The following is a 27,872-nucleotide window of genomic DNA, read 5'->3' as shown; positions in this document are numbered from 1 at the left end:
TGGTTTGGCAGAAGAAGGGTAGCAGAGAGGAGAGGCATGAAGGGGAGAGGTAGAGAAGCTGCCCCCTGTTGCCTGGTGCTTTGTGCTAGCTGGCATGTTTGTGGTTCAGCTAGATGATTAGGAATCTCCATTTCTCTTGGTATTAAAAAGACACGAGCCTGGCTCCCCTTCCATTGGTGGAGCTGGAGAGTCCCTGGAATTGACTGGAGACAGGGAAAGGGACAACGCAAGCAGGGACGGTGGCAGGCTTGGACCATGTGCAATTCCGTGTGGCTGTTAATACCTCAGACAGGACAGACCTCAGCACAGTGGTTTGCAATGGAAAAAGAGCCCAGAGATCCTTTCAGAAATGCAGCCAGTCACACCTTTATTTTGCTTTTATCTCAGCTAAAGGAAGTAGGAAGATGTGAAGTCATAATGCAAAATGTTGTTCTTAAATTTTTATCCATTTATTGCATGTACTGAGCAATGTTTTCAGCACCCTTTGTTCCCCTTTTTTAAAAAATTTGCTCCCTCAGTTTTCCTGTTTTTTTGCCCATTCATAGAGTCTTTTCTTATGCGTCATTAATACTCAGAGCTTGAGTTGTTTGATTTTTACCCTTTCCTATGGGGAAAACCTGCCAATTAAATCTTGTCCTTGCTTTCCTTCTGTAGAATCAGCTGTTTGCCAATATATTACCATTAATTTTCATTTACTGTATGCCATTTAATGTAATTGTGTATTTTAAGGGAAGCAGCACCGAAACGTATGTTCCTAATCATGGACAACTCTCGTATTATTTTCTTTCAGAATTCACAAGTGTGTTGTTTGACCCATTAATTAATACATTGGTATATGACTAAGAACACAAATATCTCCTCATTTTCCCCCCTCCCCTCACTTAACATTTTGTTTGAGAAGATCAGTACATTTTGTCTGTGAAAAGCCCTGGATTAAATGCCACCCACAAATGATTTTCTGCATGTTTTATTTTGCCAAAGGAGGTTGTCAGACGTTGGGGGAAATAATGTAAAATTGGCTGACCTAAGACTTCAATTAGCTAACAAGGAAGTTTACAAAAACTATCATATTAACTTTGCACATCATTTTACTGAGGCAGAAATGCTTTGTCACACAGTACTTATTTCTTGCTTTGCTTACCTCAAGGCACAAAGCACAAACAGGAAATAAATTTATTCCTGATTTCTGATGCAAATATATTCTGCAAATACTAAATGTTGAGAAGAGGTTTCCTGTCTATCAGTCATTCCTGTTTCAGCCTGATACAACCCAAATAAGTGGTATTTGACTTGTGTGTTTAGATTAGCATTGTTTTGAATGGAACCCTTGGATTTGAGGGCAGCATCTGGTTTTAGCCCTGCAAGAAGCCACTGTACTGCTTTTGCATTCTTTTACTTAAAAGGAAATAGGAAAAGAAAGGGTAAAGCATGTGGGAAGTTATGTATTTACAAAATTATGGCTTGGGAAGCAGCTGACTGAAGGGAAACCTTCCTTAAGGACTGGTCTGAGGAAGTTGAGGGTAAAATTGATAGTAATGGAAAAGGGAAGTGAACAGCTGTATTTTACAAAACTTGAAATGCATGTCGATTTAGAACAATCGTAAAAATGTGGGTAAACGCTGTCCATAACATCTTCAACCATTTAACAGATCTACAAAATCTTCATTTCTTTTCCTTCAGCCTTCATTTTCTGTTGAAATACAGCATCTGTAAGAGCATCGTTTTTTGGGCTTATTTTCCTTCAGACTTTTCCACCTCTTCATTTATTTTGTTGCAAGCCATCAACCAGATGATTCTTCCACATGCTGATATCCCCTGCTGGAACCTCTGTTCCTGCTTTGGTTGCTTTTCCATATTTATAGCCCCCTTCCTACTAGCTGCCTTCCTCTTTCATTTTTCTACTCCAGTCTGTAACACATTGTCAAAATCATCTTCTTGCCCCCCATCCCTTTTGCCGTATTACCCTTTAATGGAGTCTTTTGGTAGCCCTTTGTCTCTTTCTCAATAATGTTCAACCTGCTTTGTATTCCCAGCCAAAGCCTCTGTCACTGTTGCTGGTTTTAACTGAGAAATAAATTGTAACGTTAAAAAAGAACTGGAGGCTGCCTTGGTATCCAGTGGTTCTCCATCAGGATCTGTGTATCCAAGGCAAAAATAATCAGTGCAGGTAACAGGGTTCTGGGAGCTTCTTTGGAAAGTGCCAAAGGCAAGCTGTGGCCACAGGCTCTTCCTGCAGAGGTGGAGTAGCCCAGGGATGTAATATAGCAGAGTGCAGCCATTGGTCATCCATTTCCCCTGAATACAGTTTACTAAATGCTTGTATCCAACAGCAGGATGAGCCAGGAATCTTCTGCAGGGAACTGAACTTTCTACATCAGCTCTTTCAGATGCAGTCACTCCTCGGACCCCTTCCTCGCTTTTTTTCAACATCACTTTCACACCTTTTTTCATGGTGCTCACCAGTCTTGTGCTTATGGCCCTAGGGCTGTTACTCCTCCCTTCTTACAAATGTGATGAATCCTTTATCCCCTGTCTGGTAGTCTTGGATTAACAGCAGTCTCATCCCATCAGTTCCCAGGAACCGCGTGATTTGTCTGGTTCATCACACCTGTGATTCATTAGTCAAGGGAATGTAAAAGGCTGTGAAAAAAACTTAACTTCTCCGAAATGTAAAAAATTGTGGGGCCTCACTTTATCTTCAGCCTTTTATTTCTTCACCACTAGACCTTCTGGATCTCAGGATCCAGCGCAAGGTCAGGCTCCTTTGGGTTCTCGTCCCTCTTTTCCTCACCAGAGGGCAGGCAACTTACTCGGGTCCTGAGGCTCTGAATAAGGTTTCGGGTTGAAGAGATCTATTGCTACAGCATTAAGTTTTTCAGGCTTCTGCTACAGAGCTTTTAAACACCCTGTGTGGAGCTGCTGTGACATGGAGTACCTCTCGACTCCATCACCCCATCTGCTAGGTGTGCTCATGTGTTCACGCTCGGTATTCCTGCAAAACTGTGATCGCTGCTGAACTGGGTAATGATATTGATATCGGTACCGCACAGAAACAGACTGCTCAGTTTCTTCAAAACCATTGCATTATTGCAAGTCTCTTCCCTGCAGACTGAGAGATATCTTGGTTCATATTAGAAAAATATAATCACAAGCAAAAGAGGTGGTGTTTTTTAAAAAAAAAAGACAAGAAAAAAAAATAAAGCCAAAACCTCAGCAAACTTTTTTCACAATGAGTTTTAAATTCTGCAGAAAATGAAGAGATAAAATGTATCAGAGCTTATACCTACTAAATCCTCTGACAGCTGCTTTCTCATCCTGCTGCCTGAAAATGAATCAACTTAATTATTTCTGTGGCTATGTACATCCAGACAGCTTAGAGTTGCCTCTTTATCGCTGGCTACAGTAACTGGCCTTGTGTTCTGGAACAGTTAAGAAGATTGAAAACTGAGTGGTTGGTTTATGTGGTTTTTTTTTTTAATTCCAGAGTACACAGACTGTAATAGAAGAAATGGTTTGGAATTTTGGAGTCTCCTGTCAGTGTTAGATTGTGCCCGAGTTTAAATTTGCTTGTGTAGGATGGTGTGTTTGGATTAATATTCTGAAGTGATGCGGAGTGGAAGCTTGGTACAGGCTATGACGTAGAGACTGGTGTAGTGAATTCACAGATTGCAATATGTGGAGATCTGGGGGATGGACAGGGGACACAACAGCATTAAATTCTCTCCCAAGGACCTTGAATTTTCTCAAGATGACTCTTCCGAGTACTCTGAAAATACAACCATTGATCTAGTTAAGACAGCTTATCCTTTGGAACAGTCTAAAAAAATGGTCTTAAATTACCTGATGCACATGTTAAACATGTAAAGTTTTCATTAAAGGAGTTGACAGGTTGCTTGTAAACTGAAGTAATTTCCTTTCCCTTCAGAATTAGATTTTCTTTATGACCTCCTTTGTCAGTAAGCGCTGCTCATTAAGAATATTTGGCCATTTCATTCTACAACCTTATTTTTACCTGCTCTGTGGATTTAACGGAAGGAAATCCCTTCGTGGCTGACATAAGCTGGATCTCAATCACCAAGTGACGTTTCCACCTTCGTTTTTTACCCTGTATAAACCAAGCTACTGCTTTTCAGGAACATTTAGATAGGAAGGAAATTAGGTATGAAAATTTGACAACCAATTTGCAAATAGATGTCTTTCCTCCAGTTGTCTGTTTGTTGGCTTGTTGATCTGTGAACGGTTACGTAGAAAAGCTAGTGAATGAAGCCTTAAAACTTCTCACATCTCAGAGGCTTCAGGTCTGGTTGTAGAGGGCTGTCTCTGGATATTGTGCAGTCCAGTGGCTGCTCTTCTATCATACACTGCAGCGAGGCAGGGGGCTCGCGCCTTGCAGTGCTTACTAATTCTGAGCCAAATGAGGGAAGCACTGAACTAAGCGCATCATCATAACGTGGGCTCAGGATTTAGGCCTATGCCTTGTCTGTGCAGAAGAAAAGTAGACTGTCAAGATTAATGGCAATCAGTCAGCATAACGTACTGTCACACACAACCCCCCTGAGTTTGTCAACAAGCAGCAATCGGTGTAACATCTGCCCCAAGATACTAGAGGTACAACTTGGTGACTTCTGTGATGGTCTCTGGGTGTGTTCTTGCTGCTGTGCAAGGGTCATTACGTGTGAAAGGGCACGCTTATTCAAGAGAAACGCTGATTTGTGGGGAAATTGTGAGAAAGGTTCATCTCTTGTGTGGCGCTCCACAGATGGGTTTTGTGAGGGTCCAGACCTTCAGGCTGTTCTGGGACAAGTTTCTGAGAAGGTCAGTGGTGTGATTTGGTATAAAGAGTGCGTCTGGTGAGTGGAAGGCTCAGAATTAAATTTCCAGAAGCTTGCAGGCAGTGGTAGGTGTCTGAGATGGCAGCCTGTTTTCTCCAGGCAATGCCAGGGACAAACTTTGCATTGGTGTGGTGTAAGTAGAGAGGTTTGTGCTTTCCTTTGTTACAAACTAGCCGCTAAAATGCCGTCAGTGGAAGGTTGCTGTAGAGTTTGGCTCTGATAAACTCCTCTGGCAGACATTGACAACATCTCTCTATTTTGTCCCCTTGTTGTAGAGCCCAAGTGTTCAGACCTCTGTGCCATCCTGAATGGAGGAGACTTCACTTGTGTAGGCAAAAGTTGTCACGGCAAAAAAGAGAAGGAAGAGTAAAAGAGGGGGTAAATGTTGGAAAGGCAAAGGTAGTCAGAATGTGGGACGACAGAGGTGAGGTCAAATAAGCTAAACACAAAGCTGAACTAAAACAGCCAAACGAAAAATGGTGTTATGGTGATATTGACTGTAGAAATGTAGGACACATTGGATGGATACAAGAAATAGGGAATAAGGTCCTGTGTGATTAAACAAAAAAAAAGTATTCTTTTTTTCCCTACTGTCTTTCTCTTCATGTCTTCACTGTATTTACCTGTCTTGGTCATAATGCAGAACCCAAGATTCTTTCGCCATTCAAGAAGAGATCATCAGATAAAACGGACATGATTTAAAGCAAATATGCCCTCTGAAACACTCGTTTCTCAGTAAGAGTAGCAAAGCATAATGTAATTAAAACAGCTATCTACAATGTTTATGTACGGTCACATTGAGTAGAGAACGCTTTTAATTTCATTGTAAGGTCAGACACATGGGGAGGAAGGGTTGATGCTGTCTCTCAGACAGCAGTAATCAGGGGCTGGCAACTCAGCTTTGGAAATTGAACAGATTAGAAGTTCTTGGCAGTGATCCCCCAATGCTCAGGAGACTCGGCGCAATCAGCAGCTTTGACATTTTGGCCAGCTAGTTAAATAGTGTTGGCTATAAGCGTTACAAGGTGAGTGATCACCCCGCCACGTGCTGGGCCTGGGGCACACGCTTCTTGCCTTCTGCCTCTGGAGCGAGTGGAGCCTCTAAAGCAAGGAGCTCCTTGATGATGCCCTGTGGATGACTTTGCAGGTCAGAGCAAAGAAGAGGAATTTGCATTGTTTGCCTGTTAACCACAACAGTGAGCTCCAGAGAAGGGAGGCAAGGGTTGATACGGGATTTTGTGACTAACATAAATGACGGCACCCTAAGTCTGTGGAACTTGAACCTCCTTTGCCTTGTTTAGCCAAGAATGAGTGCTGCTTCGTGGGGGTGGTTGAGACATCAGACTGAAAAGAAGATCCACATGCATGCAACTCCTGAAAATACAGTATTTATTTATTTTTCCATTTATTTTATGGGGAAAACTCGTAGAGGCAGTTTCCCCAGTGTGAGTGCCTGAATTTAAGAAGCTGTATCTATATGTAAGCAACAAAAACCCAGATCTGTACAGATACTTGAATGAATGCATGAAACTGGAACTGCACGCATGCGTAAGTGATTGCAGGACTATATTTGCTTGCAAATCTGATTTAGTGCTGAAAAATCAAGGTGATATGGTAGTGATCGTTAATATAGCAGTATAGTATGGTTAGTTTAGCATTTATACTACACCTGTCTGTTTGAAGTAGCAGTAGTTTGTTGCTTTCTAATGGCAAGGGAATTTGGTTGCGAGTGGCAGTAGGGCTTACATGTTTGAATTAAGGTAAGCTACCTGGTTTTGCATGCTTCTCTTGCATGATACTGCAGAAATGACAACTGCAGGCTGACTGTAAAACCACATGGGACAAAGTAGCCTGACACAACTTCTCGGCAGACCTAAGAAAGCAGAAGTAAAGCCAGTAGCTGAACGTCACGTTCTCTGCGGGGGTGAAAAGTTAAGCCCAGTTAGCTGGGAGCCTGGGCCAGTAGTGTTAAGAGGTACCAATAGCTGAATATGTTTTCAATAGGCAAAGTTAGTTTCCAGTCTCTCCTCTCTTCTCTATTCCTGGTAGTTGTTAATAATTAGTCCTAATTAATAATATATACATGTATAATATATAAATTAAAATTAATTAGCAGCAATAAGTAGTCTTTGTCAAGAAGGCAGAAGGAGGAAGACAGAAGGTATTTTTAAACATCCAACTTGTCGCTGGCATTTTCTGCTTGGTTTTTTCCCACTATTCCTTTGAGGACATTTCTTTCATTACACTTCTCCTTTTAGGTATTAAACCAAGACCCAGTGAAATCAGTAGGAGTATGCCACTCGCCTTGCTGGGCACAATCCATTAACGTTCAGGTCTTAAGGTTGTTTGGCCTTCCAGTTTGTCGTCTCCAAGGTGTGACAGCATGTTTCTGACTTGGACTGGCGTGGTCTAGTGAGCACACTCTGAATGCAGTCAAGGAGGCGTTAATCCCTCTAAGGAGTCGAATGGCAGTCAGGAGTTCATCCTTCAGACGGGGAAGTAGCTGATTCCCACTGGCAGACCAGCTGAGTAACTCTTCAGAGGGATTTAGCTGCACGAGGCCACCATCTAGAACAAAATAATATGAAATTATTTTGAATATGAAATAAAGAGTATGCAGGTGCAGAGTACAGAATTCAGTTTTGCTTTTTACCATCAAACTAAGTTTTAGAAGGCTTCCTCAAATACATAGCAAAGTACCTGTTAGATTTGTAGGAGTGGGTAGGGCAGAGCTCAGCTTTGCTGGGCCAAGTTTGCATGATTTACCCAGAGTAGGATCTTAAATGCATGGATGCATGCAGAGCAAGCCCCCAGCCAAGTGAGTGCGGGTAGACTGCCTCATTCAGGGGGTGCAAATATAAGTGCAAAGGCATTTGTTGCCCACCTGAGCCAATGCTTCTGGAAGGAGCATCTTGCTCCTCTTGAAGTAGATCTCTGGGATGAATGTGGTCCCTGTAGCAAGGAAGGAGCTTATCTTCAGTTCTTTAATTGCTTAGTTTCATCTGCTGGACACAGCTAAAATAAGTGCTTAGATCGCATCTGAGAAAGAAGTTCTATCTCAGGAAGCAAAAATAGAAAACATAGTGTAGGCAATGAGTTAGAAGACTGAAGCAACACATGGGAAGCAATGAAATATTAATGTGAAAAGAGAAATTTTCAGAATGATTGGGGAACCTCTGTGGGGCTGAGCTTTTGTTTTAAGATACATGGTAAAGATGAAAGAATAAAGGAAAATTAACAATGCAGAAAAAGCTTTTGCCCTCTATTTCTGTAGTTGTTAATTTCTGTAACATCCTCTTGGATACCAGAGTTGTGTTACCGTTTCCTACTGTTTTTTAGCTGTTGGGTTTTGGGTGGGATGGGCTTTTCTAAGTCTGATAAATTGTTTTTTCAGCTAACTTAAGCACAGCATCAGATAAATATTTCAAAGTGTGTGATTTGCACCAGCACCAAGGAAAAGAGTCTAGGATTGTGGAGAAGCAGTAATCTATGATATGTATTTATTTGAACTAGAGCCAAGCAATTCCCCTTAGTTAACTGTGTCTCAGCAGTTTTCCCTGATAAGATAATTAATATGCAGATAGATGGCTGTTGCCCAGCCATCCTTCGTTCTCGTTTTTTGGTTTGCATTGTATATGGCATTGCTTCAAAAGCAATCCTGTAATATCCTTGGCAAAATTATCTATCTCTCTCTCTCTCTCTCCCCCGCCCTGACTAATGGTTTCTTTTAACAAGTTCCTTTCCTTCACTGTGTATGGCCACAATGTGCCTACAGCCTAAGGCTCTCGCAGAATCACAAAGCGGTTGAGGATGGAAGGGACCTCTGGAGGTCATCTCGTCCAGCCTCCCTGCTCAAGCAGTGCCACCAAGAGCCAGCTGCCCAGGACCGTGCTCAGATGGCTTTTGAGTATCTCCAAGAGTGGAGGCTCCACAACCTCCCTGGGCAACCTGTGCCAGTGCTTGGTCACCTCACAGTGACAGTGTTTCCTGATGTTCAGAGGGAGCCTCCTGTGTGTGCCCATCACCTCTGGGCATAAGGAATAAAGGGAAGGAATGGGCCACTGTAGCAAGCCATGTTAGCAGCTTTGTGCTGATCAGGAGAGCAGCTCTAAGACCCAGCAGGAAAGCAGCTGTAAGACCTTAAAAACTCTCCACAGTCTTTCTTGTGGGCATTGAAACTGGTCCCTGGGGCTTGTGCACTTCACCTGGGTTGAGCTGGCAGAAGTCAGGATGCGCATCTGCTCTGTCAGTCGGCTCCTGAGGACTTCAGAGCCTTTTTTTCTGCTGTTAAGTCTGGTGGTATATGTGTGCCTGTCCCCCCGGCATTACAGGAGCATCATCTCAACTCAGAATGCAGAAGAGCCACACTACTGCTGCCATGGGCACACAAACCATGGACAGAGCAGGACTTAAAATCCTGTAACCAGCAATTGTAATTTAGCTGTCTAGTGAGACAGCCAAGTTAAAAATGACATGCTTGCCACCACCCCCCAAAAAAACCAAAATTTCTTGTTACAGAGCAGGTGAGATCTTGCTGTAAGATGTGATGCCCTGTCAGAATTTGTCTTATTTTCTGGTTATGCTACTGAAAAATTTTCTTGAGACCACATAGTACTAATCATCTTCTATACCTAGAAACCTTACTGCGACCCAGAGTAAGATTTGAAACAAAAACGCGAAAAGTGTTAACGCAGGTTTTCTTTTCCTTTCCTTGTCAACCACAGGTAATGCAGGTAGTGAAAGAACAGATAATGAGAGCGCTCACTACCAAGCCTAGCTCTCTGGATCAGTTCAAGAGCAAACTTCAGAATCTCAGTTACACAGAAATACTGAAAATACGACAGTCCGAAAGAATGAACCAGGAAGATTTCCAGTCTCGTCCGATTCTGTAAGTACTGTCTTCTCTTTCCACTCGTTTTTGCATGCAAATGACATTTGTGAGTTTTTCTGGGGGAACCCAAGGAGGAAAGCTGTCCAGGGAGCCATGCTCAAAGCAGTAACGTGGCATCTGCTTGAAGTGGAGTGTGTTTTCTTCTGCTGGGAATCCTAACTTTTTATTTGAGTTCAGTCAAACCAGATTCAACAAATCCCTACAGGGTTTGGTGTGGATTATTTGTATGAAACAACGCTTTAACATTTCCTAGTGTTGCATGACTGTGAGGCTGGGTTTGGTGTTGGTAGCGCTGGCTTAAAAAAAAAAAAAAAAACCAAACAAAAAAAACCACCACCAAAAACCAAATAACACTGCAACTTTGTCTTCTGTCCAAGGGTCTTTAAAAATTCCAAATGTCAGTTTTCCAAGAGAGACGGGGAGAAGCCCAGAATATGAACCGATACACACTGGCTCCACAAAAGAGTGGTGTTGTGTATGACCGTCTTGGTTTACGGCATTATCTTTGGTGTTAATGACAAACAGTTACTTATTTGTAAATTATAACATTCTGTCAGCTAGCCAGTGGGATTCTTATTTTCCTTGTTGTTTACTGCGAAGTATCAAATGCTAATATTGCCGCCATAGCTCAGAATACCCTTTGTTCTTTTATATGAAAAATGGAGGCCGTGCTTGGCTCTGGACCAAGTCTGGGCTTGTGGCTGAACTGGTGGCACAGGACAGATACAGACCCCATGGTGCACAGGTGATGTGCTGAGAATAGCAGGAACGTTTTGAGATCAGCAGAGAAATGGTGAGGACTCCAAAAGCATCAGCTGAAATGTCATGAAATCCTGACCATGTTACAAGTGGAATGGCTGATGATTTTCGAAATCTCCTTTCCAAGGTAAAGGTACAGAGAAGGGTTTGGACCAGAGCATTTCAGGATTCAGAAATGGAATGTTTGTTTTGATTTATTTCTAAAGGATACAGGTGTCTTAAGTACAAGCTCTGGGGACCCATTCGTCCAGGGGCAGCAGCGCAGCAGCACAAGCATCTTACATTATTTTAATCATACCAATGTGGATCAAAGGGGAAATGCTTCTTTTATGTTTTCAGTGTATAGGAAGATAGGATCTAATGCCCAATTAGAGCTGATGTCACTCATAGTAATGCATCAATTAAAAAGCTACAAATGGTTCCAGTCAGTTTTGCATCATTACACTATTGGAGATCTCCTGCAAATCCCCTGCAACATTTAGTAGTTCAGAGCTGCTCAATACTGCTAAGCTTGTCACCAAAGCTTCTCATTTTCCAGGCTTTCCCTATGAGTCAACTGTTTAAATATGACGCAGGTCAACTATTTATATTCTTCTGCACCATCACCTAGCCTCATGAAACTTGCCAGTGCCCTCTGCAAGCTGTTTTATTTCCAGTGTCACTCTGGCTAGTTGCTGCCACAGTGTGGAGTCTCCTTCCCCGTCATGGAGTGAGTGAAACAGCCAACACAATAGTTAAAAGCAACTGAAGTGTTACCACAGACTCATTTCAGAATCAGGACAAAGGCTAAGCCTAAAGGCTATAAAGGCTAAGTAAATCGATAAGGTGTTTAAGCCATCACAAGTGCTTTTGCAGAGATTTAACTCTATGCATTTGCATTTTGATTGCATCCATGATCACTTATTCTTGACTGTGAAAAGAAACGGGTTCTTTCATTTTCCCCTTTGATTTGATTCCCCGTACTGAACTCTCTCAAATTGCATAGATGGCACAATTGATAGACGTACAGAATCATGGCCTCATTGTAGGGAAAAAGACTGCAAGTGAAGAGAGCAATTGTGGCTGCGCTGTACATTTTAAAGCCTTGCAGATATGCTAAAAGAGATTGTGCACAACGGTGAATGTAAAGTCAGCAGGCGTTGTTCAATTCTGTGTGAGAATATGGCAATCAGATGATGGTTTTTCCCACCTTGAACATGATTGAAGCCTTTCTTCTGCTGTTCATTGTATGAAGCACTGAACTTTTTAAGTTTTGAAGCTGCTGGATGAGAGAAGTTTCTGTTAAGCTGCATTTGAATGTAATCTGGAAAGTGTTGTCTTAGATCCTCATAGCTACAGCAGCCTTGTTTTGCAAGGATTACTTGTTTCTTTTATACGAGCAGTGTTGTATCATGTGAGATGAAGTTTTTTCAATTTCTACTTTTGATTAGGGAAAACAAAAAGTCTTTCAGAACAGAATCTATTCAAGATTCTGGGACCGTTATTGATCGTCCAAACTGCTATTCCACAAAGAAATTATAAAGTATCACTGGTGCATTTTGAATGGCTGGGGAAGAAGGTGTGTAGGAATCCTGTGGGCTTGTAAAGGAGCAAAGATCTCTGACACGTTAAATGGCAAGAGATGCATTAATACTTGATAAAGATCTGACATCTAAGTGGTGGCTTGCTGGTGAAAGGAGAGTTAATGCCAGCTAGGGAACCATTGCTAAGTAACATGTACGTGAAAATCAGCAACATACAGGAAAATAGAGGGAAGGATGTGGATGCTTTTTATCTTACAGATTTCTCTGCAGTGTTAGAAAGAGTCACTACTGCCTGTTGCAAATGCGTGGAAGACATAGCTACAAGCCAGAAAGATAAAAGGACAAAACACATGAAAGCAGTTCTGGGATTACTCTTCTGTTGTGTTGTAATGCTTTAAATGTCTGTAATATGCCCCATCCTGGAAGGAAAAAAGCTAGCAAGAAGATGTCTTAATTATAAGCTGGAAAGGCAAAAGCTGGGGATGGATATAACTGGTGCTGAAGAACTAGTGTCATTTGAGTAATCTAAAAAGAATTTCTAATGATTTTCAAATTTGCTGACAATTCAAGTCTGTTATTTTAAAAACAAGTGTCCGATGTCAGTATTGCCTATGGTGCTGAGACCAGTGAAATCAGAAAATTAGTGATCATATATATTACTGCGTGGTTCCCTCCTCCTGTCTCAGCAGGCCGCTAACTTTTGCCGTTCTTACATGACAGGAACACAGTAGGAAACTAAGAGCAATTTTTAAAGCCCCTGTCTCCTTAGACTTTCTGAGTTTGTTCTCTCTCTTTGCAAGTCACAAACTGTTAAGCCAGTGTTATCTGAAGGACAATACATACAATTCTTACAAAACATATTTGCATTTATGATCTTCCTTTAGCTCATTGTTCCTGTTTGATTTTGAAATTAGGCAGCAGGACCTGTTTCTTGTACAGAGATTTTATTTTTTTTTTCTAATCCTTTGGTCTTTAAACACTGACCCTGACGAACAGAACTCCCTTGCCTTCATAAGGCTTTCTGAAGGAAATATATTCAAAGTAGTGCATCTTTTTTTCAACTGTGTGCCGTGGTTTGATTGTTCTGCTCCATTTCTGTCACCTTGAAGTGATGGAACAGAAACCTTGACAGTTAGGAGCACTAAGTGGCAGGATCTCCTTGTATCTGGAGCCACGGTGTCTAAAAAATAGCTGAGAACCATACCAGTCAGAGTAACCACATGTTGGCTTGAGCTGCTGAGGACAGTAAGTGCAGATGACCAGTGGCAAGGGATGGATAAGACTTATGGGGTATCACGAAAGTCCAAAGTCACTGAAGACTGTTTCTCCATGAGGTAACGAGTTGTCTCCAGAACATCTGTGTGTTAGTCTGGGGACTGTAAAACAGAAGGGTGTACTACCTCTGAGCTTCATGGTTGTGAGAGTAAACACATGCACATAGAATCATTTAAGTTGGAAAAGACCCTTAAGATCATTAAGTCCAACTGTAAACCCAACACTGGCAAGTCCAACGCTAAACCATGTCCCTAAGTGCCACCTCTAATTTGTGGAGGGACTCCAGCACATCATTAAAGAGGCAGAAGGTGTCCCTTCTCTCCTATGGCGCTTCTTCCTATGGAAAGTCTGCCTTAGACAGCAAAGTACTCCAGAGAGGATTACCTGTTTATTTTAGGACTGGTTAAAAATCCTTCTCTTCCTCTGAATTGTAAAGGGCGGATGGGGCTTTAAAGGACAGAAGAGGGGATACTATGAGCAAACAGACGTTAATGTGCTGCATGACACCTTCATTTTTGTCTTTTCGGTAGTGTCTTACAACTATGATGTTCATAGAATCATTTAGGTTAGAAAAGACCTGTAAGATCAGCAGGTCCAACTGTTAATCCAGGACTGCCAAATCCACCACTAAACTATGTCCCTAAGCACGGCATCTATGTATTTTGTGAATGCCTCCAGGGATGGTGATTCCACCCCCTCCCTGGGCAGCCTGTTCCAGTGCTGGACCACCCTTTCCGCGAGGAAATGTTTCCTAACATCCAGTCTCAGCCTCCACTGGCACAGCCTGAGGGCTTTTCCTCTTGTCCTGTCCCTTGTTACCTGGGAGCAGAGACCGAAACAACACACACACACACACACCCCCCCCCACCCCCTCCCCGCCTACAGGCTCCCCTCAGGCAGCTGTAGAGAGCAACAAGGTCCCCGCTGAGCCTCCTCCTCTCCAGGCTGAACCACCCCAGTGCCTTCAGCCACCCCTCATCAGACCTGAGCTCCAGACCCTTCCCCAGCCCCGTTGCCCGTCTCTGGACACGCTGCAGCACCTCAATGTCCCTCTTGTAGCGAGGGGCCCAAAACTGAACACAGTATGAGGTGTGGCCTCACCCGTGCTGAGTGCAGGAGGAAGATCACTGCCCTGGTCCTGCTGGCCACACTGTGTCTGATACAAGCCAGGATGCTGTTGGCCTTCTTGGCCACCTGGGCACACTGCTGGCTCATGTTCAGCCAGCCATCAACCTTGTTGAACCTCAGCCCATCGGTCCGGCCTGTCCAGATCCCTCTGCAGAGCCTCCTGCCTTCCAGCAGATCAACAATCCCCCCCAGCCTGGTGTCATCTGCAAACTGATGAGGGTGCGCTCGATCCCCTCATACAGATTATTGATAAAGATACTGAAGAGAATTTGCCCCAAACCTTTAACACCTATTGAGTGATAACCATCCAATTTCTGAATGAAATTACCTAAATATCAAACTGGTGTTTATACTAGTCTTGACTGTTTGAAGTCAGTTCAGCTGCAGATTTTGCCTGCGGCCTGGGCTAAGCAATGATGCTGTGTTTTAACACTGCTCTTCTTAGCCCCTGCTCCCAGGATTTACCTGGGAAGGGGAGGGTCATCAGCTCAGTAAAAGCAAAACATTTATTCAAGCACAAAATTCTTTTAATCACAGTATTTAACCATTTGGCATATTCAGATCTTGGTTCCCAATGAGAAAACAGCAGTGCTTGAAAATTATCCTAAAGGACTAATAATACATTTCCAAAAGGTGGCCTGTTTCTATAGTTACAATGCTTCTTTGATTTTTGACCAGCTAGATTTTCACTGCCTGAAAATATATGCGATGGGTTATGCATCAAGAACTCCAACCGTTTTGTTAAAACCTGAGGGAAAGATGGTATTTTTGTTTCAAGGCCTGATCTTCCTAGCAGAGGACTTCCAGTGCAGGTCTGGCAGATCAAAGGTATAGAATCCAAATGAATGTGGACATCGACAGAGATAGGGCTCCCTAAGTTTTCAAGGAGAGAGAATATTTTTGTGGTCTCTGTGGGATGCCACAGCTTTGCTTCCTTTTGATGACGATTGCTGGAACATACTGCCAGACATAATGATTTTTGATATTACCTAATTTGCACAGCAATGCAAAATTATGGTTCTGACACACTTCATATTTTATAAATCCTCTACAAATTCAGTTATTTTTTAATCTTGCTAGGCTTGCTGTCGAGTTGATGTTTAAACCTGTCTTTTATGTATTCTTAATGAATCTAAGTGAGGATGTAACTGATGAATTCAGGCATATGTGAATCCATGTGATGGTGTATGAAATCAAAATTTAAATGTTACGTGCATACATTTTCTGCCTAGTTCTTGACACGTTGAACTCTTGATAAAGTAGGATGTAGAAAATGCATTTTCTGAAGGTTATAGAATATTATTTCTAAACACACTGTGGGTTCCTGCACTCCTGGGCAAGGGTAAAGTTTGGTCCTTGAGCAATCCCTAGCCATGACTTAGTTTTCCACAAAATTTTGATAATAATGAATTAATTGAATGGTGTGGAATTAAGAACAAGCATATAGCACCGGTCATGATTTTAGTTCATTGGCATTGTTCACTGTTTTTTATCGTTGTTTTAAAATGTGGTTTAGCCTTCCTCCTTTTGTCCTAAATAATTGTGCTAGTAAACTACACCAGTAGAGGACCATGCACCAAAAGGTGACAGACCCTCAAATAAGCTTCACAGTGCTCCTATGGTGAAAGACCATTATTAGCCACAGAAAAAATTTCTTGATTCATTATAGTAAGCGTTATTTTTAGATGAGTGAAGTCAGAAACAAGTGAGCGACTTGCCTGAGTCATACACTTATGTCATAGTAGGGAGATGTCTACAACAGAGATATCCTGGCTCTCATTCTTTGTTATAAGAAAAAGTTTTTTTTCTGGAGCACACTTGATTCTGACCTGGGCCTGCCTGTGACTGTTGTCCCCTTCAAACTCCCTGCAGAAACATCTTGTGAGACTCTGTCTCAGAGGAAAGAGGATGGTCTTTGACTAAATTTGACAAGTGCCTACTTTCTGTCTTCCCAAGGGAACTAAAAGAGAAGATTCAGCCTGAGATCTTAGAACTGATCAAGCAGCAACGTCTCAATCGACTTGTGGAGGGCACCTGCTTTAGGAAACTCAACAGTCGGCGTCGACAAGGTACAGCTCAGGCTGCCTAGTCTGGCTTTTTGTTGTCACTTTTGTCTGAAAGTTGAGATGAGCAATACTAGTTTTAGTGGCAAGGTCCTTGGTTGTAGTGCTTGACTGTTTTTACTAGGGGTGCATCTGAAAGCAGATTTCCTAGTTACACTTGCAGGCTTTCCTGTGTTTTCCTGGAACTGGTTTTGGCTTCATCACACAGATCATCTGGAACAAGCCCAGCATTTGACAAAAGTCTCAAGCAGCAGTCTTGCACTCTGAACTCAGTATTTTGATTTCTGCCTGGATGTCCAGGCTTCTTGTTTATCTCAGAACAAAATCTCTGCCTGTGCAGGAATAGCACATGAAACCTGGTGTAGCCAGAATTTGAATCTGTCAGACTTGGAGCAGCTTTATATATGTGATGAACTCATCCTGCACCCCTCCCTCTAGTACTGCCTGTCCTTGGGTTTTGTCTTATATTACCATATACATTAAATATATTATGGTGTTTAAATATACTTTTAAAAAGCACTTAGATCAATTTGTAATTTGTGTACCTTCAGATGAATACTTGATTGACATGAGAAGATTATTTTCCAAATCCTGTGAGTCATTGCTCAGTGTTAGATTTGCAGCTCATTTTGTACAGTCAAATTCTCTATGGCTCTTCTCCCCTCAGAGAGGCAGGCTTCTTTATCTGGACGAAATAACAGGGACATAGTGTAAATTCAGCAGATTAATTAGAAGTTGTTTCTAAAAGTTTCCCTTTAAAACCCTCACAAAATGAGGGTTTTAAAGGGATTTCCATTTGCTTTCTGCTGTAGGTAGAATACAAATCAGAAAGTTACAAAAGCTAAGAGTAAGAACTGTCATAGATAAGTATTTGAGACTTTCCCATCAACTGGGGAAAACTGCTTTCATCACAGAGAGAAGTATCCCTGCAATGCCTCCTTCCTTAGAAACAAGGAAGCGATTTTCCTTAATGTAGGGAGGTTATTTTGGAAAATGTCAAAGCCTTTATGAAAGGGTTGAGTTGCAGAAAAAAATGTACTGCAGCTTTATAGCTGTCAAGCTTAACTCTGTCAAGCCTACGAACACCTATGAAGCCCACCGCACAGAGTTTAGGGAAAGAGCATTAATATTCCAGTGTGACTTTCTATAAAGACTTTATAGTGAGGCACACGATATGTTTTTTTTCCCTTCAGCAGCATATTCGTGGAGTGAAAGTAGCTAAAGTAGTCATAGTTTGGTTTGGCTATCAGTAGTGAGGGTTGTTTATTTTATTCCTCTCAGAGCCTTAATCCTAAATGACTGAAATTCTAGGGAAGGAGGAGGGTTTGTGGCAAATGTTCTTCTTTTAGCAGATCTCCAAGAGGAAGGTAGACTGTTTATTTTATTTTCAGCTGTTGTTAGTTCATGATTTATAGGATCAAAAGCCTTAGGGGGCATAAGTTGGTTCAACTTACATGTGTGGAGTTGAAGTTAAATATATATATATGTTTAGAAAAAAAAAAAAAAATCAGCATAATCTTCTGGTCCAGAGTTGAGCAGGTTGCTATGTATCATGCCATGGAGTGAATTGTATAGGCCACCAGATTAATTGCTTTGATGTCACATTTATACAGGGCCAAAAAAGTTCACAGTTCTTTGGAAACAAATAAAACATGTGGCCATGCCTCAGAGGACTTGATCTTCTCTGAAATACATTGGGTTTTGTCAGATACAAGCCCATATAGAATGGCATGTTTCCACATGCCCTTAAGAGTTGTGTGTGGCTTATGTTAGACTCCCTCTATTCCCTTAAACAGAACTGTAAATTTTTCCCCTGGGAAGGAAGGAGAAGACACAACCGTTACCGAAGATAATGATCCGTAAGGCCACCAGGACTAAATTAAGTACGATCTAACACTGTGTGATCTAATGAGGAACCAAAGTATGGGTTGTAAACACAAGCATATTTGATATATAAGCCATTCAGCTGGGGTCCTTTTTTAGGTATGTACAGTGCCTGGCACAGTCTAACTAGCAAATAGTGGCAGCTGGCACAAAGCAGAAGCAGCTCTCTCGAAATCAGCCTTTGTCCTTCAGGGTCTCCAGTACCCCAAACAGGGCAAGCTGTAAAACCAGGGCTGTCCTGATGTCAAGAACTAGAAGATGAAGTAAAGTGAACGGAGGCCAGAGGTTGAGCTTAGCGATACTAAACATCGGGATAGTCAGCCTTTCAGATGATTCCTCTGAATGTCCTGATAAAAATAGTACAAGTCCCAGATTCCCGAGTGTGTCTTCTGTTAGCCTTATCGCACCTTCCCATCTGCTGTCCCCCACCCCACCTCTGTGTACGTGCCCTGTGCTACGGGGGGGTTCAGGAGCCCTGCCACCTGCCTGCCGCTCCAACTGAATTCACTTGCCGTGGAGCATTGCAAAGGGTCGTGGTCCGTCCAGGTCAATTAGGAGCTGAAAGAGAAATGGGGGGTGCTGTGGTGCATCACGATCTGCTTGTTATGTGGCAAACAACTTGTAAAAGATCAGGTAGGTGTTATACTTCGGTATATATACTGCTTCTTTTACCTTTCCTATGATCTTTTTCCCCTGAGACAATTCTGGAACAAATATCACAAATATTCGGATTGTGCAAGAGGAACCTGTACCTGCCCTACACAGGAGAAGCTGAAAGCATTAAATTGCCCGTTTAAAAAACAATTAGTATGCATTACCCCATGATAAAGACTCCAGAGCAAACTTCTGTTAAGACTGTTGTTTGAACATGTGGTAGGACACACATGGTTAGTCACAGTAAGTTGAAAAAATTGACTTACAAAAAAATGAGCAGGGAGTTTACAGCCTCTTACGGCCTTTTGAGGAGAGGTGAAGCACTTTCATATATACTTGGCATTGGAAAGCCTCCAATCCAACAGATGATTCACTGGGGAGATGCTGCAGATTAAGCTGTGAGGTATCTGGGCTCAGATCTCTGCCTTTTGTGTTTCAGCACAGGATTATCGTATTGGCAGGATCTCTCTGTACATGAAATTCAGAAATACCGTTGTTGTCCCAGCAGGATCCTTAGCACTTCCAAGGAATACATGGCCTTTCCCTTGCAAGGTTGCATAGGAGAACTGCAGTACTAACTACTCCTGTTTTTGTTAAGTATTCTTAATCAGTTGGAAATGAAGCAGTAAAATCTAGCCTGCCCTTCTGGTCATTGTTCGCCAGCAGATCATGAAGCTTTGCAAATCCCCACTTTGTTCCTTGATTGTGGACATCAGCTGAAAGATAGACCTCTTCAGCTTTCTCCACCCCTAATTCCTAAAAGAAAGGGGAGAAGACTAAAGCAAAAGCCTGCAAAGCATTTTACAGCCCCAGAGTTATTATTTCCAGTAGAGCTAAGTAGGAGATAAAGGCATTTTATTGAGAATAATAGATACTTCTGATGCTGTCATCCAGTACATTTGTAGTTATGTTGCTGGGTACACTCTTAGAAATAAATTCCCCTTTTAGCTTTATAAAGATTATAGAGAAATTGCATGTTTTTGAAGTGGTTTTTCAGCCAAAGAAATTGCACAGCAATTTTTGGAAAGGAAGGAAAGCCTGGTGATACACACCATTAAATTAAAAACACAAGACAGCATGGAAGTAACCTGGAAAGAGAAGGCTTAAATTAAAACAAAAAATCAAGTGAAGACAGGTTTTCTATCTCTTGCTACTAAGATAAGTAATTCACAGTTCTGAACAAGAACACACACTTTGTCTTTTTTCTGCCAAGCCTCTTTGCTACTGCTACTCCATCCCACCCTCTGTAGTCCCGTAAAAAATAATATTCTGTGAGTGCATGACTTGCTGAGAAGAACTGATTAACCAAATATGCCTCCAGCGTTGCCACAGGTCGCTTATTTGCCAGTCACTTGCAGGGCTCGCTGGCTTTCAGCTAAACAGTTAAAACCAGTTAGAGTGAAAATGTGTCACTACAGTTGTATTGGAGAAAGGCATCACAATGAAAGAAAAAGAGTGGGACCATGTACATATATCTAAAATCTACACAAACACGTATGTTTTCACTGGTACGTTCGTAAGTGTGTTCTTGCTGCTAAATCTGAGGAAGATTTTCTTTGAACAAAAAGCTTATTTAGTAATCGAGAACATATATTGGGCTAAAATGTGTACTCAGACGTTTGTCCATGTGTATCTGAGCTGTTTTCTCCCCAGATTCTAACTATAGAGTACTTCTGTACTAACCACAGCACTTCTTTACCTGGGATAGCATAGTGAAGGGCATATGAGTCAGTGGCCATTAATGCACGATGTGAATGGCCAAGCACTCTGTAGCCCATCAGCAAAATGTTCTGTGCTCTACTATTCAGTCAGTTTTTAGTATTACTCTTCCAGCCAAATTGTAGCCAATTTATTTTTTTTTTTTTACCCTCACCTGTAATATTTAACAATGTGCTGCAGTATATTTAACCCACTGGCTGCTCTAGCAGTTACCTGAAAATCAGAACAATTTCTTTGTAACCTTTTCAAGTTAAAAAAATGGAATGATTAATTCTGTTTCCCAAAGAAGAATCTCTAGCACTTTAATTTGATTGCATCGGTGGTCAGTGAGCTAAAAGACATAAAGACTCACAGGAAAGAGCAAATGATGTAGTGTCCGAAAATTGCAATGAACTCACAGACCCCCATCATCTCTAAAGACTCTGGTTAGCGACTGCCCTCCCTACAGTTGCTTGCTCTGGGGAGTTTTACAGAGGCAGGTGGAATAACACTGGGTACAGAATAAGAGTTGTAGCTCATAGAAGGGGCTTAGGCTATAGGGCAAATTCGTAAGACTGGCCTAAAACCAAAACAAACTCCACTCCTTCCTGAACAGACGGTTGCCCCACTCCAGCTGTGTGCATACACACGGATCTGCCAGCTGTGGAGTACAGGGTCTGTTGAGAAATGCTGGTCCTGTCTTCAAAGCCTCTTGTGGCACTTCAACTCTGCAGCCTTGGGTTTAAGAGCTCTGGAGGGTTGGGTAGTAGTTTTTCTTTGTTTTAGAAACACCACTTTCTAGTCATGGTAGAAAAGAGCTGCTGCTGCTGCTCTCTGTTTTGTTTAGGGTTTGGGGTTTTTTGTTTATCAATTTAGACCTGAAAGAATGTTGGCCACTTCCCATGTGCTGTTCTGTAATTAGGATTTCTGCACCCTTTTTGTCAGTGGAAGCAATTCAATATAATTTTTACTTTGACTGCAGGATTATTTATATACTACTTTTCCAGTGAAGTTGTGTTCAGTACCTGCACTACAGTAAAATAGCATGCATCTTCTTTAAAACTGTTCCCCTCCAAGAGACTGAGATCTCATAGAAGTGGGTTATTGTCTGATAAACTATTCATAACAATATGTACAGCTGAAAAAACCCACCCCAGATGGCAAGGCTGATGTGCTTGTAGAACCAGGGCTTACTTCCCATCACTAATGTGCTGATCGCCCTCCGCAGCCTGGCTGGTGCAGTCATTTAGCGGCTGCGGCTGAAGGAACCTCATTAGTTCCATTTGTAGGTTTCATTTAAGGGTTTCTCCCCTTGACGGCAAGGCTGTGGCACAATGGCAGTTATTAGTGAGCCCACAGGAGAATCACGCCAGACATGCTTCAAGCTACAGTCTGTGGCTATTAGTTTTTAATTAACCGTGGGTTATGGGGAATTACTGTAAAAGGCTCCACAAGCCTTCAGAGCTAGGGTTTCTTCCCATAAAATCACCCCTTCCTAAAAATGAAGACATTTTCACTGAGGGGATTTTCCTCTCTATTATTGGAGCAGGGCGTTGAAACAGGGCCAAGGTTCCCAGAACACTGTCATCTGTAGGACATTAAAGAGCCAAACTTTTTCAAACCCTTGCTAATGACGCCAGTGCCATTTGTGCTAAACTGAAAGGAATTCATAGGATTTTTGTGTTTTTCAGTTACACCATCTTCCTGGCCAGGTCACTGAGAAGGTAGTGAGGCCATGTTGACTTTTATCAGGAAAAAAATATTGTATTAATCTTAGAATTGGAAAGGTGTATTCCTTTGTACAGCCTGATAAACAATGAGGTTGTAGCTAAAGCTGGGCATGAAAGCCTCCTGCTACAGTTCCTAGAGGCTTTTCTTTAGGTAGGCTAGGGGCATGATGGTCTACCGTCAGGTTCAGTGGGGTATATTTTTTAAGCATTGGGTTTTGATATGGTTCTGATAGAGTTTCTGTAAAAGGTACGGATCTAGAAAACTTTCACACATATCCTTCTGAGCCACACGAACTGTGCAGTGAGTTGATTTTGTGTGTGAGCTCTGCAGGTGAGAGTCTACTGAATGCCAGCTCCTGCTTGCTCTAGTTTCAAATCCCTATGAAAGCTTTGCAAGTGGGGTTTTACTCTTTACCCCATATCGTGCAACGCTGTATGTACTGCTTACAGTCCAAGGATGCTTGTATTTCAGCAGCTCTTCTCATATGCGTCACAAAACCATAATCTCAGGTGCTTTACCGTAAATCATTCTGTACTGTGCGTGCTTGGGGAGTAGATAACCAGAACCTCTCCCGTTGTCGTTTTGAGCCTTTGCCAGCCATTTGTGAGGTCTGCTGAAACCATGCTCTAGAAGGGTCTGCACAATCAGAAAGTGGTTTGAAGTGTGTAGGGTTTTTTCCCCAAATACTTTTACCCGCCGTGACAAAGAAATTTAAAATGGCATGCAGAAGCCCACTTTTACCATTCAAAGTTGAGTTGCCTTTCTCTGTGTTTTATTGCATTGTACTTTAAATGGCTGGCCAAGGGACCGGAGAGTGTCTTTTAGAAAGAAGTTGGGTCCGTGAAGCCAGAGCCAAGAAGTCCTTCCTTTGCTAACACCCCAAATGAGCTCACGTATGCTGGCTCTGGTGGTTCTACAGCTCCTTCAACATTTTATCCAAACTGTGGCTCCGTTCGCTCCCGGCAACTGCAGCACCATGGGGCTGTGTCAATGCAAACGTTTCCCCTAGGTTATCCCCTCTAGTGCTGCTTGTCACAGCCAGCATCAGCCCTGCCAGCAACAGGAGCAGCACAGAGCCCGAGAAGCCCTCTGCCCCCACCCCAAATTGCATTTTAACATCTAGCCCTGCTCTGAGCTTGTGGAGATTTATAGCTTGAATGTAACAAGATTGTATTTTTGACAGCTTAACATTATGTAATCTATTCATTAAATAGAATGTTCTTTGACAAGGCCGGGTAACTTCGCTCTTGCCATTTCAGAAAGGGAATTGGCAAGCACCGCCCTTGCACGCTAGGCACCATGGTGGCCCAGCTCTGCAAAGGTGATGTTCTTCACAGGAGCAGATTTTATCAAATATTAAGGGGCATTATATGCTGCAGAGGTGCAGTTGGCAGGAGATGTAAGTATACATCTCCTAGGAAGGACTAAAACGCAAAGTGGAGTGTGGTTGCATGGGGTGTGACCATTCAAAGCACTGAGTTATCTACAGGACAAGGGAGTCAATGTCTGGTTTTAAAATCTTTGCTTGTTTGTTATGTCCAGTCCCTCCATAAATATGGAGGTGTTCTCCCATGTCTATAAAAAGGCATGACTCATGATTTTTTTAAAGTATGGGATATTTCAAATATATCAGGTTTTGGGTGTCCCACACAAGACAGCTGGCAGGGCTTAATTTTCACACAGTGCGTGCTAAAAATGAACCTTTTATGGGTACATCAAAGTTATCCACTCAAAGCAGTGGTTACTTTGCCAGTCTTCTGCCCGTGAGGGTATAAAATACTGTGTAAAACTAAGTCAATTGTTTCTTGCTAGTATTTATTTTTGGAGCCAGTGATGAAGTCAATAAAAAAAAATAGTAGATTAATGCCAGTTTCATTTAATCAAGTAAAATTACTGAGCAAAGTCTCTGCCCTACTTTGCATGCACCCCACACATTCCTCCTCCTGAGAGAAAAAAAGAGAGTCCTTCCCTATAGTGCCTTGTTCGAGTAAGCTTTCTCCTGTGCTATTGATAGTGCTGATGAAGACATGTTAGTGACCTTGTTTAATGCATTTATTTTTAACAGACAAATTCTGGTATTGTCGACTTTCACCTAATCACAAGGTCTTGCACTACGGAGACTTGGAAGAAAGTCCCCAGGGAGAAGTCCCCCATGATTCCTTGCAAGATAAATGTAAGTCATGCACAAAGATTGCGCTACTTTTTCTTCTTCTATGCTAGCTCCTTTTTAGAACTTGTAGTAGATTTGTCTTAACATGGGACATTAACAACTCTGTTTATGGAGATAGGGAGCAGAAGACATTTTTCCTCCTGCATTCAAACACTGCTCTCCTGGTTTTGGCAAGTGTGTGAGGACTGAGCTCAGCTTTCCAATGAGTTGATAATTTCATTCAGCTTGGAAATGTCATGCCTTTCATGGAGAGGAACACAGTTTATTTTTGTTGCTCATCTAATTGCAGATGTCAAATAAAAATACTTAGGCACATTCAGAAGAACCTCCTGTCCGTGGAGACAGATGTTTCTTCTGTGGCAGTCTAGTGACTGGAGGAGAAGGCTGTAGGGAGTGGACTTAGAGGTGACACATTGCTATGAACAGTACTGAGAGGATGTCACCATTACTGTGTACCCAGCTGGGAGAGGACGTGCCTCTGTGACAACTCCTGCTGGGGGATTTATCAGGATTTTTTTTATGGATAAAAGTAATTTTGGAGCCCTTCAGAAAAATAAGACTCTTGTGATAATTTCTCCTTTGTTCTTCAGCATGAGTTGTAGAGGTTTAACTTGCAGTCCTGGGAAAGTTTGGGGTTTTTTTATCATAATGACAATAATGACCAGTGTAGTTCTGTCACCTGAAAGTGACTTCAAGAAATCAAGCACTGAATAAGGAATAATTTCTTTTGTTCTTTTCTGAATCTCCATTAGTAATAAATGCCATTCTTGGCATTATCAGATTAGACATGCTTGTACAAGTATTTCAGTTCATAGCTCCACTTCTTTCATGGAATAGCAGAAAGACTAATTTTTCAGAAGTTGGAAATTTTACCAGCCTGAAAATTGAGAAAAGAGAAAATCGGTGATTTAAACTTTTTTATGTATTAGTAAGACAAAGAATTGTTTCTGTTTTCTGCTCCCTCAACCTGTCCCCAGGCAGCACCTTTTAAAATTTCAAAGTGCTCCCAGACGCAGCCTGTCTGATGCTGAAGCCCTGGCAGTTTGCAGTCACATTCCCTTGTTTTCATTGCCTTACAGATTGCCTCAAGGATGTTTCATGCTCTTACCGCAGTCTTGGCAGAATGTAGGACAGGGGCTCACATTGCTGCATTGGCACTGGGGGAAGCTGTTTTTCTGGACAAAGCTTAGAGAAATAGCCCTTGAATGTTACAGTAGCATCAGAACGACAGAAGAAGAATGAAGGTCACTCTAGAACTGCAGGCACAGTCAGGAGACCAGCAGTTCACAGATTTGTTTGCTTTGGGCACGCTTCCATGCTCAAACCCCCGACCCTGACTGCTTCCTCTTGCATTTGCATTTTCCTTAAGCTCTTGAGGTCAGGAAGGTCAGTATCCCATGGGGACAGAAGGCTCCTGCTTTATAAACCGCTGGACCAGACCCACATGTTCCCTGTGCATGCCTGCTGGCAGAACAGATACTGATGCAGTTTGGGAAAGACATGGTTATTTCATCACTATCTCAGGCTTCCAGGCTATGAAAGTTAGGAGATGTTACCACAGTGCCATCCACATTAGAGTTTAATTAATTAATTGAGAATATTGCAAGACACAAGATTATCAAGTGGCACTATTGTTTGAAACATGTCAGGCCAAACTAGCTTGGGAATTTTACAGAACATGTTCCAGAAATGTTCTGGTGCTCTTTGGATAGACTTTCATAGAATTCTGAACTATTAAGGTCTGAACGTGATGACCAGATTTTCAGCACATGGGAGCAGGTCAACAGATGAAGGCAAATAGGTGGTTTAGAAGGGTAAGAAGGACCAAGAAAAGCAGCACGGGGCATTTTGTGTACTCTGTGCCAAGCTTGAATAGCTAGTATCTATCTCCAGAAATAAACGTGGGGCTTTTTAACCTTTTCGCTTCTGTGAATGTCACCCCTCTCTTCAGGCTGGCAGAGTTAACAAGCTGTGTAGACTCCAGCTGGGACAGAAAGCAGCTGCCCCCTTTCTCAGGGCTTTATCTGTTGTCAGCATATCACATCTGTGCTCACACCCCCCAGCACCTTGTAGTCAGCTTCTGATACCATCTGAAGTCTTTGTTTCTGTTTTTCCAAAGCAAGGAATAAGCCAAGTTCCAGATAAATAAAGAGCAGGGTGTCACATCGGTCTGTGATCTCCCACGGTAACTGTATTCCTGATCACAGATCAAATGTATGAAACCTGGAGAAAAGCTGCCTTGGTTGAGAGATCTAATTTGAGAAGAACCTACTGTATGCAAAGTGGAAACTGTTTTTCTGGGCACCTTCAGTGCATGGCAGGAACTCTGTCTTTGTAAGAAGACCTTTTACCATCATTGCAGTCAGATATCTCCTTTACTTCCCAGTTTGTCCTACTTGCTCTTGCCTCTCAAAAACAACATCTCTTCTTGACTTGTAGGGTAGTGTCAGAGACACAAAAAGTCAGTAGGGCCACAGCGCGAAGTGCTGAGATTAAAGGCAGGAGAGGCTGAGTAGCAAAGGGCCAAATAACTTCTGTTGCTTTCATTTTTCATGCCAAGAAAGTCTGTTTTAAAGTGTCTGTTATATCCCATAGTATCTATTTGACCATAGCGCTGAGGTAATCTGTAATAAAATACACAGTGTTGCTGTACCCAGTAGAAGAGGAAATGCATTTCTCCTCTCCAGTATTTCTATTAGAGGTTGTAAAGAACTGGGCAGTAACAGATTTTCATATTATTATGCTGTTCTGTATCTATGATGCTTTTCCACAGCCACAGGGATAATGGATCATTTATAGATTGTAGAAACTGTCACTGACCATACCGTCTTGTGGAGCATAGAGATTCTCCATAGTGTAATTACTGTTGAAAAATTGACTTCTACTTGAAACTCAGAGAAATTTATCTTTATGTTTTAGTGACCTCACTCTGTCAGTCTGAGTGGCAGCAGTTTCCAATATATTTTCTTACCTTTTTTTTCCCCAGTGATTTCTGATCATTTCATATTTTAAAGCAATTAGAATGGGTCATTCATTGTAAGCCTCAGTAGTCCTTACTCCTGTTAATAATCAGAAAGCAACTGTAATGCTGATGGGAGCGAAATAAAAACTATTTGAAAAATTCGTACAGGTAGTAACAGAAGGACAACAGCATCAAGTGAGGTATGGTCCAACTTGCCCAGCATCCTCTCTTCAGCAGAGTCTTCACCTGGAGGCCTAGCAAAGAGCAGCACAGGGCAGGCTTATTACATCAGTAAGGCAGAA

At 42.1% G+C, this 27,872-nt stretch overlaps 1 protein-coding gene across 6 annotated transcripts in view; it reads left to right on the top strand.

Moving 5' to 3' along the window:
* The window catches only part of ELMO1 (engulfment and cell motility 1), a 311,155-nt gene that overhangs the window by 271,443 nt on the left and 11,840 nt on the right, over positions 1-27,872 (top strand). For all 6 annotated transcript variants that reach the window (XM_037385186.1, XM_037385188.1, XM_037385185.1 and 3 more), the window contains 3 exons: positions 9,557-9,720; positions 16,365-16,477; positions 24,504-24,611. In XM_037385186.1, the coding sequence (XP_037241083.1) occupies positions 9,557-9,720; positions 16,365-16,477; positions 24,504-24,611 (385 nt within the window). The remainder of the gene's footprint in view (positions 1-9,556; positions 9,721-16,364; positions 16,478-24,503; positions 24,612-27,872) is intronic.

Source organism: Falco rusticolus, chromosome 4, assembly GCF_015220075.1.
Source record: "Falco rusticolus isolate bFalRus1 chromosome 4, bFalRus1.pri, whole genome shotgun sequence".
NCBI lineage: Eukaryota > Metazoa > Chordata > Aves > Falconiformes > Falconidae > Falco > Falco rusticolus.
Note: the sequence above shows the minus strand (reverse complement) of the source record. Positions and strands in the feature narration are given on the sequence as shown.